General features: G+C 32.4%; 1 protein-coding gene across 2 annotated transcripts in view; it reads left to right on the forward strand.

Moving 5' to 3' along the window:
• The window catches only part of LOC106457312 (serine/threonine-protein kinase 26-like), a 33891-nt gene extending 23310 nt beyond the window's left edge, over positions 1 to 10581 (forward strand). For both annotated transcript variants that reach the window (XM_022383174.1, XM_013916706.2), the window contains exons 6-10: positions 348 to 493; positions 3574 to 3808; positions 4400 to 4870; positions 7438 to 7640; positions 9877 to 10581. In XM_022383174.1, the coding sequence (XP_022238882.1) occupies positions 348 to 493; positions 3574 to 3808; positions 4400 to 4870; positions 7438 to 7640; positions 9877 to 9889 (1068 nt within the window). In that variant the 3' untranslated portion in view covers positions 9890 to 10581. The remainder of the gene's footprint in view (positions 1 to 347; positions 494 to 3573; positions 3809 to 4399; positions 4871 to 7437; positions 7641 to 9876) is intronic.
• Positions 10582 to 21874: the final 11293 nt, after the last annotated feature.

The following is a 21874-nucleotide window of genomic DNA, read 5'->3' on the forward strand; positions in this document are numbered from 1 at the left end:
ATGTATTTTAAATAAACTTTTAATGTTTACTACAGTGTTACATTTTAATCCAACAAGTTATCTAGGATAATTTCCACCATAAATTATATTCCAAAGCTTTTTTCTGATAATGATTTTTTAGGATTGTGGCAGTTCAACTCTAGGTGATGCTGTAATTATTTTTCTGGGAATGTGAATGTTATAGCTTACCTTCCTGAAAATAATTTATATTTGAGAGTGAAATATTGCTTCATGCATTGTCTTTATTTCTTATCTACCACCTATTTTTACACCCACAATATGAATATAAGTGTTTTTAATTGCATTGGTTATTGTCTGTAATTGCTGAAATTCTTTAAACAATCCAGAGGCCTACAGCAAAAGAGCTTCTTAAGTTTCCTTTCATAAGAAAAGCCAAGAAGAATTCTTATCTAATGGACCTAATTGAAAGATACAAGAGATGGAAGGCTTCTGGTGGTGGACAGAGTGATAGTGACTCTGAAGCCTCAGACTCGTAAGTATTTGAGTTAAATCTAGAACACATACGGCTCACTCTTCTGATTTACACACCAAATTCTCTACATAGGTTTGGAACTAAAATCAATGAAATATTCTGTTTGTTTGTTTTTTTCAAGGTCACAGTTATATTTGGATTTCTGGACCTTTTATAACTCTGGAAAACTAAGTTTTTCTGTATTTGGAACTTAATTATTGCAGTAAAATGATAAACAGCAGCGTATTGGATACGGGGACACAGCTCAGACATTGTTTTTTAGGAGGTTTCTCCTGCTCTGTTGTTTTCATTTTTTTGTTTTGTTTTTTGTAATTTACATTGTAAATTATTGATTAGATAAAAATAAAATATTAGTTGTTTAACTTATTTACAAAAAAAATTAAATGTATAATACTGAATATGCCTTATTCATGCTTTTTGTTAAAACTGGTCCAGTATTTCCCTTGTTAAAAAGTTTTTTCTCCAAAGTTTCCTTGTTTTAGAAAATAATGTAACTGAGACACCTTTGGGTTTTTTTTTTATCTAAAGCTACACACGATAATAAGCTATAACTACAGTTTCAAACAAACAGAGTTGCTTCAGATATCAAAGAATACTTCCAGGTCTACTGAAATTAATAATGGATTAAAACCATTTTCTTTTTTAAAACTTTTTTTCGTATGCCTTTTCTTCCTCCAAGTAAAACTGCATGATGTGAAAAAGTTTTCTGTTGATGTTCATAAAACCCACTTAAGTTTTAAAAGGGGTGGAAAATAACTTCTATTTATAGACACACCTTCTGAATCATATCTTGTATTACTAATAACCAGCTGTAATGTATGAATTATATTTCATGAAATAAAGTATTCACACTCGCCTGATTAAACCATGTAAAACTGTGAAAGAGAAAAATTGAAAGAACCTTACAGTTTCTTGGTAGTGTTCAAAAATATTGTTTAGAATACTTAGTAACTGATATTTAGGCCTAAACTCGATGTCCAGGGTATGTCAAAGATTTCAAAATAACCAGCAGTACTATAAACAAAAGTCCAAAATACATCTGTATATTATTCTGATCTGTGCATGACAAGAGCCTGAGTAGATGTGTGTTACATTATTAAACTGGTATGTGATCTGTGTATATGTGTGTGTTACATTATTAAACTGGTATGTGATCTGTGTATATGTGTGTGTTACATTATTAAACTGGTATGTGATCTGTGTAGATGTGTGTTACATTATTAAACTGGTATGTGATCTGTGTAGATGTGTGTTACATTATTAAACTGGTATGTGATCTGTGTAGATGTGTGTTACATCATTAAACTGGTATGTGTGCTGAGTAGATGTGTGTTACATTATTAAACTGGTATGTGTGCTGAGTAGATGTGTATTACATTATTAAACTGGTATGTGTGCTGAGTAGATGTGTATTACATTATTAAACTGGTATGTGTGCTAAGTAGATGTGTATTACATTATTAAACTGGTATGTGATCTGAGTAGATGTGTATTACATTATTAAACTGGTATGTGTGCTGAGTAGATGTGTATTACATTATTAAGCTGGTATGTGTGCTGAGTAGATGTGTATTACATTATTAAACTGGTATGTGATCTGTGTATATGTGTGTTACATTATTAAACTGGTATGTGATCTGTGTATATGTGTGTTACATTATTAAACTGGTATGTGATCTGTGTAGATGTGTGTTACATTATTAAACTGGTATGTGATCTGAGTAGATGTGTGTTACATTATTAAACTGGTATGTGATCTGTGTAGATGTGTGTTACATTATTAAACTGGTATGTGTGGTAAGTAGATGTGTATTACATTATTAAACTGGTATGTGATCTGAGTAGATGTGTATTACATTATTAAACTGGTGTGTGTGCTGAGTAGATGTGTATTACATTATTAAGCTGGTATGTGTGCTGAGTAGATGTGTATTACATTATTAAACTGGTATGTGATATGTGTAGATGTGTGTTACATTATTAAACTGGTATGTGATCTGTGTATATGTGTGTGTTACATTATTAAACTGGTATGTGATCTGTGTAGATCTGTGTTACATTATTAAACTGGTATGTGATATGTGTAGATGTGTGTTACATTATTAAACTGGTATGTGATCTGTGTAGATGTGTGTTACATGATTAAACTGGTATGTGATCTGTATAGATGTGTATTACATTATTAAACTGGTATGTGTGCTAAGTAGATGTGTATTATATTATTAAATATTGTCATATTGCATTTTCTACTAGAAATTCTTAATAACTTCTCAGAAGAATTTTTGCTTAGTTGTGACAATTCCCGTCTAAAATTTTCAAATAACTTTTAGTCTCAAACACATTAATATCCTTAATGTTATACAAATCAAGAAATATCCTTTTCAGCTTAGACTCTCTTGCCCTTTATAGTAATCTTCTCATTCAGAAGAGTGTCATAAATGTTAAAAAATAATCAATAATTATTTTATTCTTTACCAGTAAACTGGTAATAATTTCAAATTCTTATAACATTTTTTTACACTTACACCTTCATAAACACTTCAGAATGCACTTGTTTTCTTTACTTTTGGAAACCTAGAAAGCTAGTACACAAAGCTGATGAAATATCATTCATTTGAGGCACTATGGGAATTCTCCTTAGATGCCCCCTTTCAATTTTGCGTCTTTTTTGACATTACTGACTGTTGGTAAAGCTGAATTTGTTTTGTGTCTGTGACTTCAGTAGGCCTGTACTCATGATTATAAACCTTAATGTACTTATAAGTTTACTATTTCTGAATATAGCATCTGATGCATTTAGATATAAAGATTAAATTTTAGTGTGCTTCATAACAGTTATTAAACATAATAACTTATTTTTATTCTATTTTACACATCGTCAATTTTCACTTTGATAATCTTTTGCTGATCAAAGTAATGGTTTCTAATAATTTACTTTGCGGTTTTGACACTGAGCACAGAAAGTAATTAGAAAAACAGACATTCAAGTTTAAGAAAAATGAATAATTCCAATAATGGATTTCATTTATACTTCAGTAGTTGTTGAATGAAAATATAGTACGTAACTATTTCTTTCATAGAGATGAATCCAAAGGTAATGATACATGGAAGAGTTGGAGGTGGGACCTAGGGACAGTCAAGGGCCCAAATAACCAGATAGAACTTCAGTCAAGCCCTTATACTATGGAAGAAGAGGTGAAAGGGTTGCTGGTAAAAAGCCAACAAAATGGAGAATCCTCTCCAGTTTCACCAAACTATCAAAAAGACATCTCTATCTACTTACGGCAATCGGAGGAAAAATCTTCAACATCTCCAGTAAGTGATCCTATTGTTTAAAATACTAAAAATAGTATTGCTTAAAGAAATGTTGTAAAGTACTGTGAAACTGATAGTTGATTTATACGTTTAATCAATTTACTGGTATGTTAAAAGGCTTTAAGTTTTCTAAGTTAAATGCTGTATATTGATATTTCTAATTGAAGAGGTTATTATCTTTTATATATTACTAGCTGATGTACTCATGCCCAACTCATGGGAGGACATAGGGCTCTGGAAGAAGGTTAAATCCAAACACCGACTCCCTCCCATATGTCACTCCCTGGGGTGGCCCTAAGGGTATAGACCAGACCAGTAGTTTGCCACTTTTCTCAGATAATGGTTTAGATAACAAAGTGGAAGTTACATGTATTTATAACATCACTTACTTATAGATGAAACTCAAATTTAGCCATTCAAGTGAAACTAACATTTATGTGGTTCAACCTCTTTTTTCTAGGTTTGTATTTATTTATTACATCAAGTGTTATTATTATAGTACATCTTATCTGTGGTCTTTGAAGTACTTAAGTGATTGTAGTTGGTAATAGGGTCCATATAATTAGCTAATAATACGTTTGTAAATTACAGCCACGAACACTGAATGATCCACCTGCACCACCTGCTCATCATAAAGGAAAAGATCATGAACTTAAAAAAACATATGTACAAAAACCAGAACGAAATAGTAAAGATGGTTTTGAACAAAGGCACAGAGAGTCAAAAGACAGTGTTGATCACAAACATCGAGAAGGAAAAGATGGATTTGATCAGAAACATAGAGACATGAAAGATGGTTTTGATCATAAACATCGGGAAATGAAGAGTGGATCTGAACAAAAACATAGAGAAGTGAAAGATGGAATTGACCACAAACATCGAGAACGTATTGGTGACCTTTCTTCACGAGATTATGAGGCCAAAGAACTTGGAGACAACAGAGATCGAGAGAAAGACTTACATCTTCAAAAGTCTCCAGTATCACCTATTTCTCCAACAAAAATAAATGCAACGAAAAGAACCCTTGCTGTTTCAACTGTTTTACATTCTCTCACTCTGGAGGTAAGGCAAGGCAAAAAATAATTTTTGGTTTTTGCAGATTTCAGTTTTGTTTTGTTTTTTCTTATGTAAGTCTGCATATCTTAAAAAGATCTGAAGAACATATCATCATGGATTAAGAAAAACTATTTTCCATGGCCCATAAAAAGTATTCCCAAAAAATTTAAACATCAAGTTTTGCTAATTTTAAAAACTGTGTAATTGTCTGCTGACATAAGATACACTATAACTAGGCAAAAAAAATCATGTAAATTACATCAAGATTTACAGCAGCATTCAGTTTATGAATCAGCCAAGATGACATGACCAACACCATATATAAGGACTGGTGGTTCTTAAGCCAAATTACAGTTTACCAGAACTTTTCTAGAGGAAATAAGGAAGAATGAAATCTACTAACATAAATGATTTTAAACTTCCATTTGTCATATAAATTCGATGAATTTTGAATCAAACATTCAGTTAGTTCATGTGACCATAACCTAAATCATTGTAGATAAATCATGAACATCATGTCATTGCATAGCTTGAAGGTGGTTTTCATCAAAGAATCTTTTTTTTTTTTTTTATGCCACAGATTACCTTTAGGAATTATATCAGATATGTTCAAAACTGTTGGTAAAGTGTCAGGTAATACATTTTAGTGTGTCAAAAAGATGCTTAACATCAACTTTGGCTAGGTGGGCAAGATATTTTGAGTTCCTTCCAACAGGACATTGAACCTGTGCCCTACTGGGAGTCTAGGGAAGAGCACCCTAACCCAAACATAATTTTCAGAGGATTCTACTTCTAAGGATTGCATGTCTGTTGTTTAGTCTTCTCTTGTATGCAAAGATGAAAAAATCTTACTTTTAAAAGGAAAGAACTAAATACTACATTATTAAAAAATGTTCTTTGCTATTTTCTTTGTAAGCATGGTTTTATTTATTAATCAGATATCCTTTACTGTAATTTTTGACACACAGGTAATCTTATGTATATTTTTCTATTATTGTGAGATTTTATCGAGATTACAACTGGAAATGTTGATTTTCGAATTGGATATCAAACTGATGATTTAATGCACTTTACACAATATAAGTTTTAATTGTCTTGTGAATTGATTTACAACAATAATTATTTTGTGAACTAAACAGCTGTCTGACTCCTCATAAAGTAAGTGATTATGTGACTGTTAACAAGTACACTTGAATTACTAACAAATATAAAGTGGAATACAAATACTTTGGCCTTAAAAATAGTTCTATATAAGTAAGTTGAATCCACAAAGTACAATGAGATGCTATGGATAGATTTGAATGGTTTTATCTCTTCTTTTGAAATAACCTATTGAATTTGAAACCAAACAAGATGAGAAGGTGTTTTGGTAGTTACTTTCCTGAGTTATCAAAATTTTTACATGAAATTTGAAAAAGAATTAAAGATTCATCAGTGATTAACTCCTTGCTGGCTTTAAAATATATTGAAATTAAGTTGTGGTTAAACACCTTACACGCATGCACACTGCAGCTTAAATAGCTGCTTTTTACCATTACTTTCACCTGTGATTGGTCATGAATCTCTCTCTATCTCTGTATATGTATAAATCTATTTAAACATTTTGAAATATAACCAATAAAATTGCAAACATTGTGCCTAACATCTAACTTTATTTGCTCCATTTATTCTCTAAGAAAATCATACATGCAACTCTAAGCCAGGGGGAAATAGAAGTTTATCTCAGTTTTTAATAAATAGACATGTACTTCAGATTTCTGTCCAAGAAATATTGCTAACAAATTTTGTCATTGAAAGCAGAATTCATGTTCTTGTCAAAAAAAAATCAAACTTTATAATTTGTTACTTCCAACTGTTTAAAGTATGAAATACAAATGCTAGAGAATGATACTTCTAAGGAAACAAAGCATTTTTGATTTTTTTTTCATTAATTCATAGGGAAACTTACAAACTCTTTCACTGTGATTTTACTGGAAAAGCTTTTTCCAGTTGCAATGGAACTATGCTTTCCTTATCAAATCAAAAGAAGCTATTGAAACAACATTTAAAGCAACTGTCAGTTTGGCCTCACTTTTATGCTGCTAGGTGAGTCCTAACAGTAAAGGCTGAGACTAATTTGATAATAGGTGGTGTATAAAAAAAAAGGTAAATTTGTTGTATTTTTCCTACTAATTGTGATTTTTTTTTTAAACAAAATATTTTACTAAATATGTAGATATTTTTTTGGAACAAGCTATTGATGACTGTTATGTGATGACTGTCCACAAATGCATAATTGGTATACATCAGAGCTTGTATGAATTTTGAGATTAAATCTGAATAAAGAAAATTAACTTAAGATTACAAAGAAAATCACACACACACACACACACACAAAAGAAAAACTATTTACCATACTGTTGTTTTTTTTAGTTATTTTTCAATGTTTAATTTCTATTTGTAAAAATGACTTGTTTTCTAATATATTTGGTTTGGAGTTTTAGTTGAGACGTAATGTGACTATTTATGCCTAATGACTATTAAGACTATTTATGACTATTAAGAGCATACTCTGTTTTCCATCTTTCCTACAGCTTCAGAGGAAACATAAGACTAATATAAAATCCCCTGATGGGGTTAGAGGAGCTGACAGTGTTGAAAAACTCCACAATGCCTTTGACGTAGCAGAAAGATCATGCCCTGGATTTAGTGAGCTTTTTGTCCAGGAGATTTTCCATCGACTGTTGCCAACTGTTAGCTCTACTAGAGTTCAAGATGCCATGGACAGACTGGCCAAGTAAATTTAAACCATAGTTCAAATTGTTTTCCACAATATATATATTGAGTTGGAAAGTTTTAAAGCAGGAAACTTTATTATAACATAAAAAAAAAAATTTTTTAAGAAAATAAATTCCCATTTATTTTAGAGCATATTTTAACTCAAATTCTGAATACAGCATTGTTAGTCTAAGCTAATAATACCTACCACATTGTTTATTTATTCAGCACAAATCTATAGATAATCTCTCTAATTGTATGTAAATTATTTTATGGATATAGATCTAAATACATTAAGTAATATGATGATTTGTGTTAAATATAATGAAAAGTATTAGAAATAAAGTAAGTTTTACAAGGAGACGTATATTTCTGTCTGCTTTTTGCCAATACTGTAGAGATATTTTGAATAGTTTCTGAGCAAGTTCACCCAAAACTACATGGTTCTGATGTTTGGTTCTATGAGTTAATATGTAGGTGATAGTAAACTTAAGTGGTACATAGAAACTAAAGCTAGTTCTGTAATGGGGAGTACCCATAGGGCTAGTCGTTGGAGCTTTGACTTTACTTCCAATTACACCAAATTTATTTAATTGAGGAATGCAGTGGCAAGTGGTGCTCAAGTCACTAACTTGAGGTGATTTATGTTTAGACTAAAGAAATGGATCCTGAGACTCATATTCAAAAAAATATATCAAGTTTATTTAAGTTCTTACACATAGTACACGCTTTTAATATCAGCAGTTAAACATTTAATAATTCGTTAATTCTTAACAGTCCAACTTTCACTTTCAAATTAAACACTATTGACCAATACAGTTCACATATAAAATATTCACTCTGTTATAATCATTAACTTCCTTTATATGATTACTATATCTGAAACTACATTGATTGAACATAAGAAATAGCATTTCTATTTTCATCAAAGTTGAGCTAGTGTATTGCTGTAGATTAGATATCTTCATATTCATGGTGGCCAAGACTTGATAGCTTCTGGTGAACTGTTATCAGCTCTCGGAGAACCTCAATTACTCCTGGAGATCTCTGATTTTCAGCTCCAGACGTGAGTTTTTATACTATACTTTCTCTGTATCCTTTTCAATTTCCAATTAGTATTCCAAATTACCCACAAATAGTTCTAACACTTCATTGGCTAATTTCTGCAGCTCATTGGAAATTTCTAAAACAAGAACCAAAACTCTCAAGTAATTGGTTACTGTGATGGTGAGTGCCTCAGTTGCCTTCTCACTTATACTACTACACCAGGCTGTAGTAATGAATCCTACATCAAAGTGCCAACTTTAGATGCTATCATATACATTTTAGTAGCCTTTACTGTACTATCAGATTGGCATCAGTAACTTATCACTGTCAAACTCATGAGTAGTGTTTTTCTCGGCATCTTTACTGGGGGCTAGGCATTAGCTTCATTTTTTATAACTCTTAACTCATGATTCTCAATACTAATTAACCAGCTTACTCTGCTTCACCTCATGCTAAACCTAATTTCATAATACAGGCATCCTTACTTACACCATTTCTTCGTGTATATGTACCACACCCAAAAAACCTATATTTCTCTAATTTCTTTCTTAAACTCCTAAATATAAGAATTATACTGAAGCAGTTGTAAAATTCACTTAAAAACACCCAATTGCTTCATTCACAAAAAAACAGTAAACTTTATTACTAAAGCAAAACTTGAAGTATTTAATTTTGAACTATCTATCAATCAGTATTTTCACTGCCACAATTAAAATTCAAGCTTTAGTTGTTGTTTTCTTTCACACATTTTCTGTCTTTTTTTTTTTACATTTATTTTTGACTTCAAAAATGCCCTAAACAAAGAAAAGAGAGATTATTATTGAAGGTGTATGTATGATTGTCTTAAGTAATATTTTTCAGTTTTGAAAATTTTTGTCACATCACTCTTTACTTTGTAAGTGTGCTGTTAAAATTATAAAAGTAATAGCTTTAAGAAATATATTTCAGTCAACTGTTAATTAAATATCTCTTAAATTTCAATATCATTTTCACTTCTCTAGAATATAAACAATTGAAAATACATGAAAATAGACCAGTAATGCCTGAAATTAGAGTAGCACAAAAGTCTAACAGCAAACTGAAACTAATCCCAATGTATTTTACATTCTAATTTTATATTCCTATATTTTCACCACATCACACAATTTATACAAGCTAATACTTTATTTGTAAAAATTCTGAAATTATTATTATTTTTTTCCTTCTAGGGATGGAACCTAGGTTAACCATGACAGGTCTGTGTGACAGTTGCCTGTGAGAAACCTTCACTTCTTTGCCGAAGGTGCCTGATTACTGCATGTTAAACCTCATCATTCCACCCACACTGCAAGGAACTAAGTTTTGTATGAGATACAAATACAGATTTTAATTTTTTAGAAATTTCCGGGCAGATAAAGTTGTTTTCTAGAATGCGAGAACACCTAGAAAGTGGGGTACACTGGTAAAGTCAACATCTCCTGTGGAGATTTTGAAATATGGTGTATTCCATGCTCCTCCTCCCTAAAACAATGGAATAAATTAGGGCTTCATCTAGTTCCCATAATCACATAAAATCTGTGAGTGTTTTTGAAGGGTGTATTTACTTCGTCATCATATCCTTATAATGTTAATAATAAATTCCATTTGGAAATAAATACAACATCAACTGTATAACTTGTTTAATTGTTGAAGAAAATCGTCTTAGATATTGATGTGTACAGTTTATATTTACTATAAGATAAAATAATGTAAAAAAAGAGCTTTTATTCCAGGTTTCAGGGACTCAAAAGTCTGCCTTTTACATGTAAATTATTTTAACATTTGCCACCTTTTTGTGTTATTATGAAATTTGTGAGTGAAGTGTTTTAGATTTACGGTAAAATTGTCAAGTGTAAATAAGATAGACATGAAATAAAAATCTGTTTGTTCCTTAATCTATCTACTGTGTTGCCATATTCTTTAAAAACGTTTCTAAGTTTTATAGTTTGTTAGATTAAAAATTATTTGTGTTACCTGCAATACATTATATTAATATACAGTTCTGAAGATTAACTGACTAGTTAAACTTGATATTCCCAGTTTGAGTTAGTAACACCTCTTTGGCTAAATTTATGATACTAAGAAATTATGTTGGATATAAAATTAGATGAACCACAAAATAAGGAATCTGATGACCAGAGTAATCTGCTAAATTTTTGTTCTTGTGGGTTTTCCTCCCCTTAGGCAAACTAGTTGCAGATAAGGCCTATTAAAAGAAATTGGGGCTGTTTTTCAATACCAAGTTGTTGTCCACTGGGGGAGAGAAAGTTTGTAATTTGGTAATGTATTGCACTCCAGAGTCTGGATCATGTCTAGCCATGCTCTCATGGAAAGTTTTGATAACAAAAAGAATCAAATATCTATTTATAATCTCTAAACGCCTTATGCCAATGTTTCTCAACACTGAGCTCTGCAGATCCATCAGTGTAAGCAAAGTCCTCCTGTATGGTTTTAATCAGATGGTCTCTCCACATGTGGTAGAATGATATCATGGAAAGTTGTGATAACAAAAAGAATCAAATATCCTTTTATAATCTCTGAATGCCTTATGCCAATGTTTCTCAACACTGAGCTCAGCAGATCCATCAATGTAAGCAAAGTCCTCCTGTACGGTTTTAATCAGATGGTCTCTCCACATGTGGTAAAATGATATCAGTACTGTTCTGGTGAAAACACTAGTCTAAACTGTGTATTTTAAATTGCTGTGTTCCCAAGGACCCCTTCTAGAGCTCTTTGTGAACTCTTAGTTGAATATGTGTGCCATCAACTAAAGGGCTTGGTATGGACGATGAATGTGAAATTTTCTATGTGGTGTGTATGAATATCTGTACTGGGTTCATACACAAAATTTTAATCACCACCATAGGAGCACACACTCAAAATTGTGAGTACTCTGTATAAATTGTAATTAATTTGACCTATGTAGACATGTAACGAATGTTGAAATGCAAGTGTACAATAGCTATGAAAAATAAAAGGTCAAATCAAAACTAATTGGCTATTCAGTATGGATAACGAGATTAAGCAATCTATGTACGTTAAACTTGGAAAACAGCTGTTTTGGTGACAGCAAAGAAGTCAGTGTTTATAAAACTAACATTTTTTTTGCACACAGGGATATCCAAGAAGCAAAGCATTTAGAAAATGTATGCTTTTTTTTTCAGGGCAACAAACAAACAAATACTGATGTTTACAAATGCAACTTCAGAATGTAAGAAGGCTATAATGTTTGAAATATTTTTAAATGTTCTTGCAAACAAAATAAGAAGTAACATAGAGTTCATGAAAACTAAGCAGGGGAGTATAGCTGGTGGTATCAACATGTAATAGAGTTCATGAAAACTAAGCAGGGGAGTATACCTGGTGGTATCAACATGTAAGCTTTTAAAAATTTATGCTGCACAGTTAGATTGTGTACGTATATACAAAATTACAACAGTTACATACTTCACAAAGTTTATTTGAAATATTTCAAAGACTTACGATACAATTAGTAAATTACTCATTTAAAAATGTTTGTTTTGTTGTATAAACATTTCAAAATTCCTTAAATGGAATATCCAGTTATCGAGAAAATTCTTAAGCTTATAATTGCACATAATGTTTAGTAACATCTATGTGGAACACTAAGAAGAAGATAATTCTCACAACACCACTGTTAACTCCAAAATATAATGCTGATATGTGGAGAATAACTTTGCAAAAGGACTAGGTTAACAATTGATTCCAGAATCCCTGGACAGTCAACAATATGCGATTAAAATAAGCAATTAAAATAAACTTTCTTTTTAGATATGAAGAAGCATTGAGGAGTTTTTCAGGTATTTCTCAGTACCTGAACTGCATGGTTCACAAGTGAATAAGCATGTTATTTCCATGCTTCGTTTAGTTTATATTGATCAATAGAGGTTAAATATTGAATTCTGTACTCCCTTGAATGCTGATAGCAAATATTGTTTGAAGGCTGGCTTTGATATTTGATTAGTGTAGAGCCTATTGGAATTCATGAATGTTTGAAATGGGCTAAGTTAAGTATGACAGGGTAAGGAATTATTAAAATAGGGGGGAAAGGATAAGTGAGTAAGCAGTATTATTTGAAAAACAAAAAATAGCTAAATCATGTGGATTAAACAGGATCAAGTAGCAGAGGTGATAGATAGATATAACAGAATGAACTAAGGAAATAATATTAGCATCAAGGAATATAAGACAGGAGAGCTTAGAACCAATGAAAACACAATTGAGAATACAAAATATTATAACACATAGACTAGAAAGAAAAGGAAAATTGGGAAAACTAAGAATATGCTTCAAAACTTTATAAAACCAAACATGCTGATTTTAAAAGTAAAATACATTAAGATAAAGGAATTCATAGAGTGAAAAACTGTTTAGATTTACATGCAATAAGTATAAATACAAAGAGAAAATATTCAAATAAACAAAGAATTGAATTTTTTATATTTCAAGTGATAAATATGTTAAGAAAGGTTAATTGGCTTTCTAAAAAAAAACCTGAAAACAAGAGGTGGTAATATAGTAATTAACAGTATATGTTATGATTGCAGTCTAGTGATCTTGTAGTTTTCAGTAAATAACCTTCACTGGAATTGTATAATTGGAAGTAATGATTTACATTAAAAAATCTCTAAACATACTGAAAATCCTGCTTTAATAGAAATATGGGCTAAAACCTATTTCCCAATTATTTGCAGGATTACAAATTGTTTTCACTGTCAAAGGCAAAATGTAAAACCTTTGGAAAAATTAGTTGTGTACTATTGATGAGTGTAATAGAACAACATTAAAAAATGGTGTGTTTTTTCAAGAAAATTTACAAACAATGTATGTATTTTTTAAGTTAATTTACAAAACATTATGTATAGTTTTTATATATATAAAACGAAAGATTCAGATTCTCCAAAAGTTTCTGAAATTTCTTGACCTAATTTACTTGAATTTTGTATTCATCTAACAGCTAGTAATTAGCCATACATTGGTATATTACCAGTTAGATATTGAAAACTCAAGAGTCTAGAAAATTGTAATTGTGCCCACTCCTCAAATATATTTACATATATTGTGTTCAATTTATCCTTCAAATGATAATTACAAAAATGACCAGAAAATCGCTTATAACCTTGTCTATAACTGACACGTACATAGGTCACATTTCACATCCCATGTCATCCTGAAGAACTTTATTGTCTATACTGTAAGCATGTGTTCTTAGTGTCATTTTAGTCCCAAGAACCACATTACTGATGCTATGTGTGCACAGCATTTTTCTACTCTTGCATCTGCTGAATGATCTGTTTTATCATTCTAAAGTCAGAAAATACACCTTACTTGGACCGTGCTGGGACTGAAACTGTACACAGAGAAAAACCTCTCCCTTTTTATTATTGACCCATATGTTCATTCTCAGAGTGATGTTGTTGTGTGTATGATACTTCCTGATTCAGCATCTATACACCAAAAACCTGTGGACATGCCAAAGCCAAATCAACTGCTACATTTTTTTTGACCAAATCTTTGGAGTCAACAATACCTTGAAATGTGTGTGAGGTTGTTTCACCGGTTGATAAATGCCATGTCCAGCAGCTTCCACTCTGTTATACAACCATTTATTGCTTCTGCTAACCAAAGCACTGTTGCGAATTAGTCCTATGGTAGAGTTCTGGGTTTCGGAGTTGATTTCGAATCATGCAATACCACAAAATAATACCTACACATTAAGCTATGGATACATTACAAAGGGAGAGTCAGCCATTTTACCATGGATGGTGGATGAAAGAGTGTTGCTGAATGGCTGCTTTACCTCTGGTGAGTAGTTTAAAATTAGGGACAAAACAGTGGAGACTCGCTATAATGAGGTAGTCTGGATCCATATCAGGGAATCGCGTTATAGCAATGTCCTGTTAAACTACCACATAAGGTGGGTTCACGACACTTTCATTCACCTCTCATTCAACCCTCAAATTGCTAAGCGACATTCAGTTAGAATAACCAAATTTCATTGGTCAGTTTCTGAATTATCGCAACTGAGTGGATATTCAAAAGTCTCGATTAATTAAACACACTCAATTCGTATTTATTAATTAACTTTTAACTAGGCCTGTAATTTTGGGGTCCATGAGAGATCCGAATCATACTGAGACCCGTGCTATAGCGATTCGCATTATAGTGTGCCTCCAATGTAATTCATAGTTTTAAAGCTTCCAAAAATACAAATACCCAATGCACCATTATAGTGAGCCATGAAAAATCAAGTTCCTCTGTTAAATGCTGGCTACACCCATTTTTACAGGAAGAATGGCATTTGGAATTTTATACCCAGTTAATGAAAGAGTGAATCCCTAATACCTCTAACCACAACAGCCACGTCATGCAGATGTTTTCTATATAATTGTGAAATATGTTATGAGAATCGCTACACAGCTATTTCGCCCATCAGCAAGTTACGGACTAATGGCTGACATAGTGGATACAGCAATTATTGTGTGACAAGTGGAATACACCAGAGGTTTTCCTTCTTTCTGTAGTATTAATATTGATTCTAAATTTATTATTTAGTTCTGAATATGTGTAAGTAAACACAAAACACGTAGTCAAAAAGACTGTTAAGGTTTTTTACAAATCAGTTTGCCTCTGTGACTTTGTCGTTCACTCTCTGTCATACCAGATTTCGCCCTCTTGGCCCACCTAAGAGTTCCTGGTCCTTCTGCTAGTCCATTGGGTGAAATCTGTCAACAAATGTCGAGAGAGAGTGACCATTTATGTAATGATACCACCAAGAAAAAAGAAAATGTTTATTTCAAGCTAACATTAATGGGGTGATTCTTAAAGTGTAGACTTTTATTTAGCTTGTGATTATGAGAAAAGGAATTGAAGTACACAAACTGTCGTTTTGTCTGTTTACGTTTAATAAAGATCCTTGCCCCTAATATATTACTGTCTAATTAAGTTTAGTATAGTTTTTTTGTCATCGTGTATGACACATTTTGTTGGATTTGTTATTAAATAACGACTTAAACCCAGTCGTTATTAATTCAGTGGACCTATCCAGTGAAACTCTAGTGTATAATCAGTTTCAACTGAGAATACCACAAATATACACACAAGTGTCATCTAAAACCAGTGTAATAACATCTATGTTACCTTCTGCCAAAAGGTTCGATATAAGAGGTCGGATATGGTTAGGTATCAATTTCTGGAGGCTGATATGTCCAAAGTCAAGATACAGAGGAACAAAATCTTTCACCAAAACAGAACAAACCGAGCTTAATGCTCTTTTTACAAGAACAGTATTTTCCAAACCAAAAACTGTAGACAGAACTCTGTCGGATAAGTCAATACAGAATTTAACGAGAATAATCTCTATTCAGGTTCACACGGATCTTTTATGGGTATTCATCAAAGATAGAATCCTGGAAGATAGGTTATCAAACTGAGACGAGTTCATTCCAATTGGTTAAAGTATTCACCATTAGTTAGCTTGTAAGACCCGTAAAGGCACTGCTAAAGTATGAATTGCATCTGTTCTGTTACAAATTGTAGGGGGCTTTCATCTATCACCTGACTTTGGCAGCACTGAGATCTTGTAGGGATAATAATAATACCAAGCATAACAAATACTTGGATTTTTGCTTCCAGCGGTACAACATTTAGCTGAATACATTTTGGGCACATTTGGCACTACTGTTGCCCTTGACCTGATATTTAGCTGTTAACGCTCAAGGGTTGTACAATCCGATTTGATCACGTGGAGGTGGAGGAGTGTAACTTGAATCACACCTTATCAGTTTTTCTTATTATCTGGAAAGTGATTATAAGGTGCACGACTTCTCGAATAACAATATTGTTGATTGCATTTATCACAAATGACACCATCTTTGGCAGGAGTTTTATCTTTGAGGAAATCTCAATTCACCATTACCTGGTTCTGAGAGGCGCCTTCTCTCTTTATATCCACCACCACTCTATGGCAGAAGCCGCATTCGAATTTTTTTGACATGACTAAATGATGCCTTGTTTTAGTGCGATAATTACAAGTTACTCAGTAAGCAACGTTCCATATTATAAATATGTCTCAATTTTATTGTTAACGTCATTTCTAATGTGTATGCTCCCGCTGGAAGAACGGTAAGTCTACGGATTTACAATGCTACAATTAGGGGTTCGATTCACCTCGGTAGACACAGCAGATAGCCCGATGTGGCTTTGCTTTAAGAAACACACACACTCTAATGTGTAATATGCGATTTACTCTACTTGTTATAGTTGTTTTAAGTAGTTAAAAATATCTTACTAGTAAGCGCTAGGGGGGGCTGCTGTCTTTGGCTGTTACGTAGAGTGTGCATAAGATTAATGTAAATATTGTACATTTGTATCATAAAAAAAATAAGGTTAAAACACTGAAATATGATAAAAGGCTGATCTTGACACTTTATCACATATAATAGTTTATATAACGAAATAGCGTCCTTTTTAAACAGTATATTTTAGTATGTATCGCATCATATAACGATAAACTACATACTGATAACTTAAGCTGTTTAAAGATGGCGCTCATATTATTTGTTGTTAAGTAAAAAGCTACACATGGGTTACCTGTACTTTAACTACCGCAGGTATTAAAATCAGATTTTTTGCGTTGTAAGCCCTCAGACTAACCGCTGAGCCACCAGGTGGCGTGTTCACTTTAAAAGTGAATTCCAAAAATGAAATATTATCTTAACCTGTGCAAACATTTTCTGCAACTTAAGTTTCAATAAATGAAAATAATGTGATAATAGACACATTACAAGTGAAACGACTTCCATAAGGTAAAGAATGCGATAATAGATCCTTTATAAGTGAAACAAATTCCGTATGGAAAATAATGTGATAATAGACACATTACAAGTGAAACGACTTCCATATGGTAAAGAATGCGATAATAAATCCTTTATAAGTGAAACAAATTCCATATGGAAAATAATGTGATAATAGACACATTACAAGTGAAACGACTTCCATATGGTAAAGAATGCGATAATAGATCCTTTATAAGCGAAACAAATTCCATATGGAAAATAATGTGATAATAGACACATTACAAGTGAAACGACTTCCATATGGTAAAGAATGCGATAATAAATCCTTTATAAGTGAAACAAATTCCATATGGAAAATAATGTGATAATAGACACATTACAAGTGAAACGACTTCCATAAGGTAAAGAATGCGATAATAAATCCTTTATAAGTGAAACAAATTCCATATGGAAAATAATGTGATAATAGACACATTACAAGCGAAACAACTTCCATAATAAATACAAATTTTTTGGCCTTCACTTGTAGAGGAAATTCCCATCTTATATTAGAAAATGACCGTGTTAAAAGATGCAACTCACAAATGCATAGTTATGAAAGATTGTTATTAGAGTAACACTGGGAGTAGTGTAAATTATTATTTTATACTTAGTAAATAGATTCTATAGGATGATTAAAAGAACCCTCTATTTTTAAATGGTTATAACTTAAAAACTATACGTCCTGGGGGAACAACCGTAACCACAGTCACATTGAGAATAGATATTATACTCTATACTTTTTTGCAACTAGTGTTGCATTTATTTCCCTTCTTCCTCTCTGTTTCAACAATAACACATTTGAATAAGATGCGTGTCAAGTTGCAGGAAAATAATTAACATTATTCAGAACAAAAATGGGATTGTGGCAGCTTCAATTAGAATTAAGCTTGACATTCTGATTGAGAACAACAGAAAGCATATTGCAAAATTTCCCAAGACAGTTTTTGAAACATCCTGTATTATTTCTACACTTTTCAGAATAAAACTTATGATTTTTAATGTGTCTCTATTGAAAGTTTCCTCAGGACAGGTAGTTTTTAAGATATAATCATTTTAAATAGGGAGTTGTCTTTATACAGTAATCAACTGTTACGTATCTGCTTGTTTAATAACTTCCCGTAAAAATTCTTTCCGAGAAACTTTAGCGATAGAAGTCCTTTCTTGATTAAAACTGGTTGATTCTTTCTCGTTAAAAACTTTGTAATATACTTAATTTCCACAGTCACTTTAAACTTAACTACTTTCATAAACACACGCTATAATTCACAGCGATTCACACACTTTACTTACGGTGCCTACTGCTCGCTTGACTCAATTATCTATATCTTCAATCTCTCTATATCTCTTCTATTTATCTGCCTCCCATGCTGGTTTTACTCGCCAGGCTTATATATTAAAAAAGAGGGTGTCTCGAATGCACTCGGGCCTTCATGATCCTTCTAGAAACTCATCCCGTGTTACCAGTGTCACGTGACTTCCGCTGTCGTAACACACCTTTTAGATCAAAACTCTAACATGGAGATAAATCTAAACGCGTAATGAGATTATTTATATAGCCTATGTAACTGCACTTGTAGACATATAATTACAAACAATGGCAGTTACAGAAACTAAAAGCAAAATAAAAATGTATTCTGAAAACAAATTAATAATCACTGAAAGAAAATCTCTTACTGAATTTAAAGAGAGTCAGAAATAGCAAGTAACAAAAAATAGTTCCACCAATTACTGTGGTTTGAAATAGAACGTAATGAAAGTTAATATTCAGATTTTAAGACAGTTTAGAAGGAATATATATATAATTAAAAGAATAACGTGTGTGCATGCTTGGAAAGCATATGAAAAAAGAGCCTACAAAAATATTTAGGTGTAAATATAACTTCAAAATTCAGCATGAATCGGATGTGCAAATTTAACTGAACGATAAGCAAAGGCTTTAATTCCAGGACAAAAGTTTTTAAATACGTTTTAGATTATGGCCATGGGAGAAAGGTTTTATGTTTTTGACAGTAAAATTGCATCGATAATTATTAATGGGGAAGAGATATAGTTGTTCCATGTAGGCCTACACACAGAATTCTGGAAAATCGACATAACCCTGTTTTAGGTGAATGTGTGGGTCATTTATATTGCATACAAATATGCAATATTATGTTACTTTATTCTGAGGGTGGACTGATGCTTTTGGCTGGGAAAAGTATTTGACTGCATGTATATTTAGGGTACTGATTTGTATAGTCGAATGTTTCCAGATGTTTGTTATAGGAAGTGAAGCACTTCGAAAGTGTTTCTACAAAACGTCTTGAGGTTTCATATCACTTGCTAAATTTTCGTTTCTGTATCAGAAACAATTTAATAGTCTTCTCTTTCAATTAAAACCAAACAAAACCTCATTTTGGATAATAGACAAAAGTGACTGAGATAAAACTAATGCTTTTTCCCTTCCAGCACATGTTATGAATTGCCTTGTTTGCATAATAAAGAATTGTCTCATTTGGAGACAAATTATCAAGTGTACTTTACATTTATATATATATATATATAATCTGAAAGTCAGTGTTTTCAGGGTTCATATTGCTGGCTTTTGTCGATCGCTGGAAAGTATTTTTTTAACCTACAATCAGGGCCGGATTAAGGCCAACTGATGCCCTAAGCGCAGCCCAACAATGGTTCCTCTCGACCCTTCCATTATCTAACTGATAAGACATTAAGACTCAATAAGTGCTGAATGTGAAATAATAGATTAAAAATTCAGTTCCAGGCCAGACCCCACAACTATATTAAATATAACCTGTTTTTAATTTTATTTATTTAACACTAAATAGCAGTAAGCAATATAAGCAAATTATTTACTTATAATTAGGGCAATAGGAAAAATGCAAAATGTCAACACTTTTGTATTCATTTAAAAAATACTGTTATCTGTATATATATATGTTTTTTTTCATTTATTGTGGGGGCCCCTTTTTGTGGGACCCTAGTTCAGCTGCACCATGGTAAATCCGGCACTGGAAAAATCTCTGGTGCCCCCTTCCCTTGGCACGTGCTTATTTTGCTTAATAGTTTATCCATTATGTCTGGTATAGGTCTCTTTGCTAACTTGTGATATGTAATAAAAAATCGCATTCCTTCAGTGATAACATAATATCACTTATTAATTAAAATCACTGTTTGCATACATTATTTTATATAACGAATGCCATGTTCGGGGATATCACGAACCAGGCGTGGCCCATTGGTTATAGTGCACGGAGTGTGAATCAGAGGAATCATGGTTAGCGACTTATTGCTGCAAAAGCATGCTTCACATTTCTGGGCCGTGGATGCACTAGAAAAATGACAGTCACATCTCGCTATTTGATCATACAAAAATAACCCGAGTATTGACGGTGGGTTCTGTTGACTAACTGCTTTCCCTCTAGTCTACGAGTTCAAAATTAGGAACGGCTATGCGCAAATAGCTATTTTTGTAGTTGTGCGCAAAAATTCTGAAAGAAACAAGCCAAAAAAATTTGATGTGCACGACCAGTTGAGACTGGTACTAGTATCAAGTATATAACATGGCAATGAGGCAACATGATTAGGGTTAATGTTACAGTCTTGATGTTAAAGAAGCTGTATATATTACTAGATTCTAAACGTTAAAATCAATGCTATTTTTTTTTTTCAGTAATGGGTCAGTAAGTTGAAATACAATGTAGTGGAAAGCCATGACGAGCAAGAATAATTCACATGTAAATTTGTTAGTTTGTTTGTAATTAAGCACAAAGCTACACAATAGGCCATCTGTGCTCTACCCACCACGGGTATCGAAACCCGGTTGCTAGCGTTGTAAGTCCGCAGACATACCGCTGTGCCACTGGGGGGCTAAATTTATTAGTAATAGCTATAAAGTTTGGGTTATATATTACGGATTATGTGTTTTTATTTTGAGCGATCCTAGAGCCAAGACTTCAATCCTACTTTATATGGAAATTATTATGAAACGAATTAATTTCTCCATAAAACAAGAAGGAATCCTCAACAGCCGCGGTAATTGAAATTCTTTTAGGTAGGATTAAAGTAAATTAATCTATGATACTTTTTTTTTCATTTTTATTAGCTATATTTTTGTGCGCTACAAATACCAAGCCTCGGGCGCACGTATGCCCGATACGATTTTATTTCTCACCAGGATCTCTACCTGGCTACCGTCATATTGAATTTTCTTTTAGGTAGGATTAGAGTAAATTAATCTATGAGACTTTGGGCGTGGTCAAATATATCAACCTAAAGTGCTTGATCTCCTGAGTCCAAAGCTGTAATTAGATCTCAAACCGGTCAAGAG

The sequence above is a fragment of the Limulus polyphemus genome, unplaced genomic scaffold (genome assembly GCF_000517525.1).
Source record: "Limulus polyphemus unplaced genomic scaffold, Limulus_polyphemus-2.1.2 Scaffold315, whole genome shotgun sequence".
NCBI classification, from domain to species: Eukaryota; Metazoa; Arthropoda; class Merostomata; order Xiphosura; family Limulidae; genus Limulus; species Limulus polyphemus.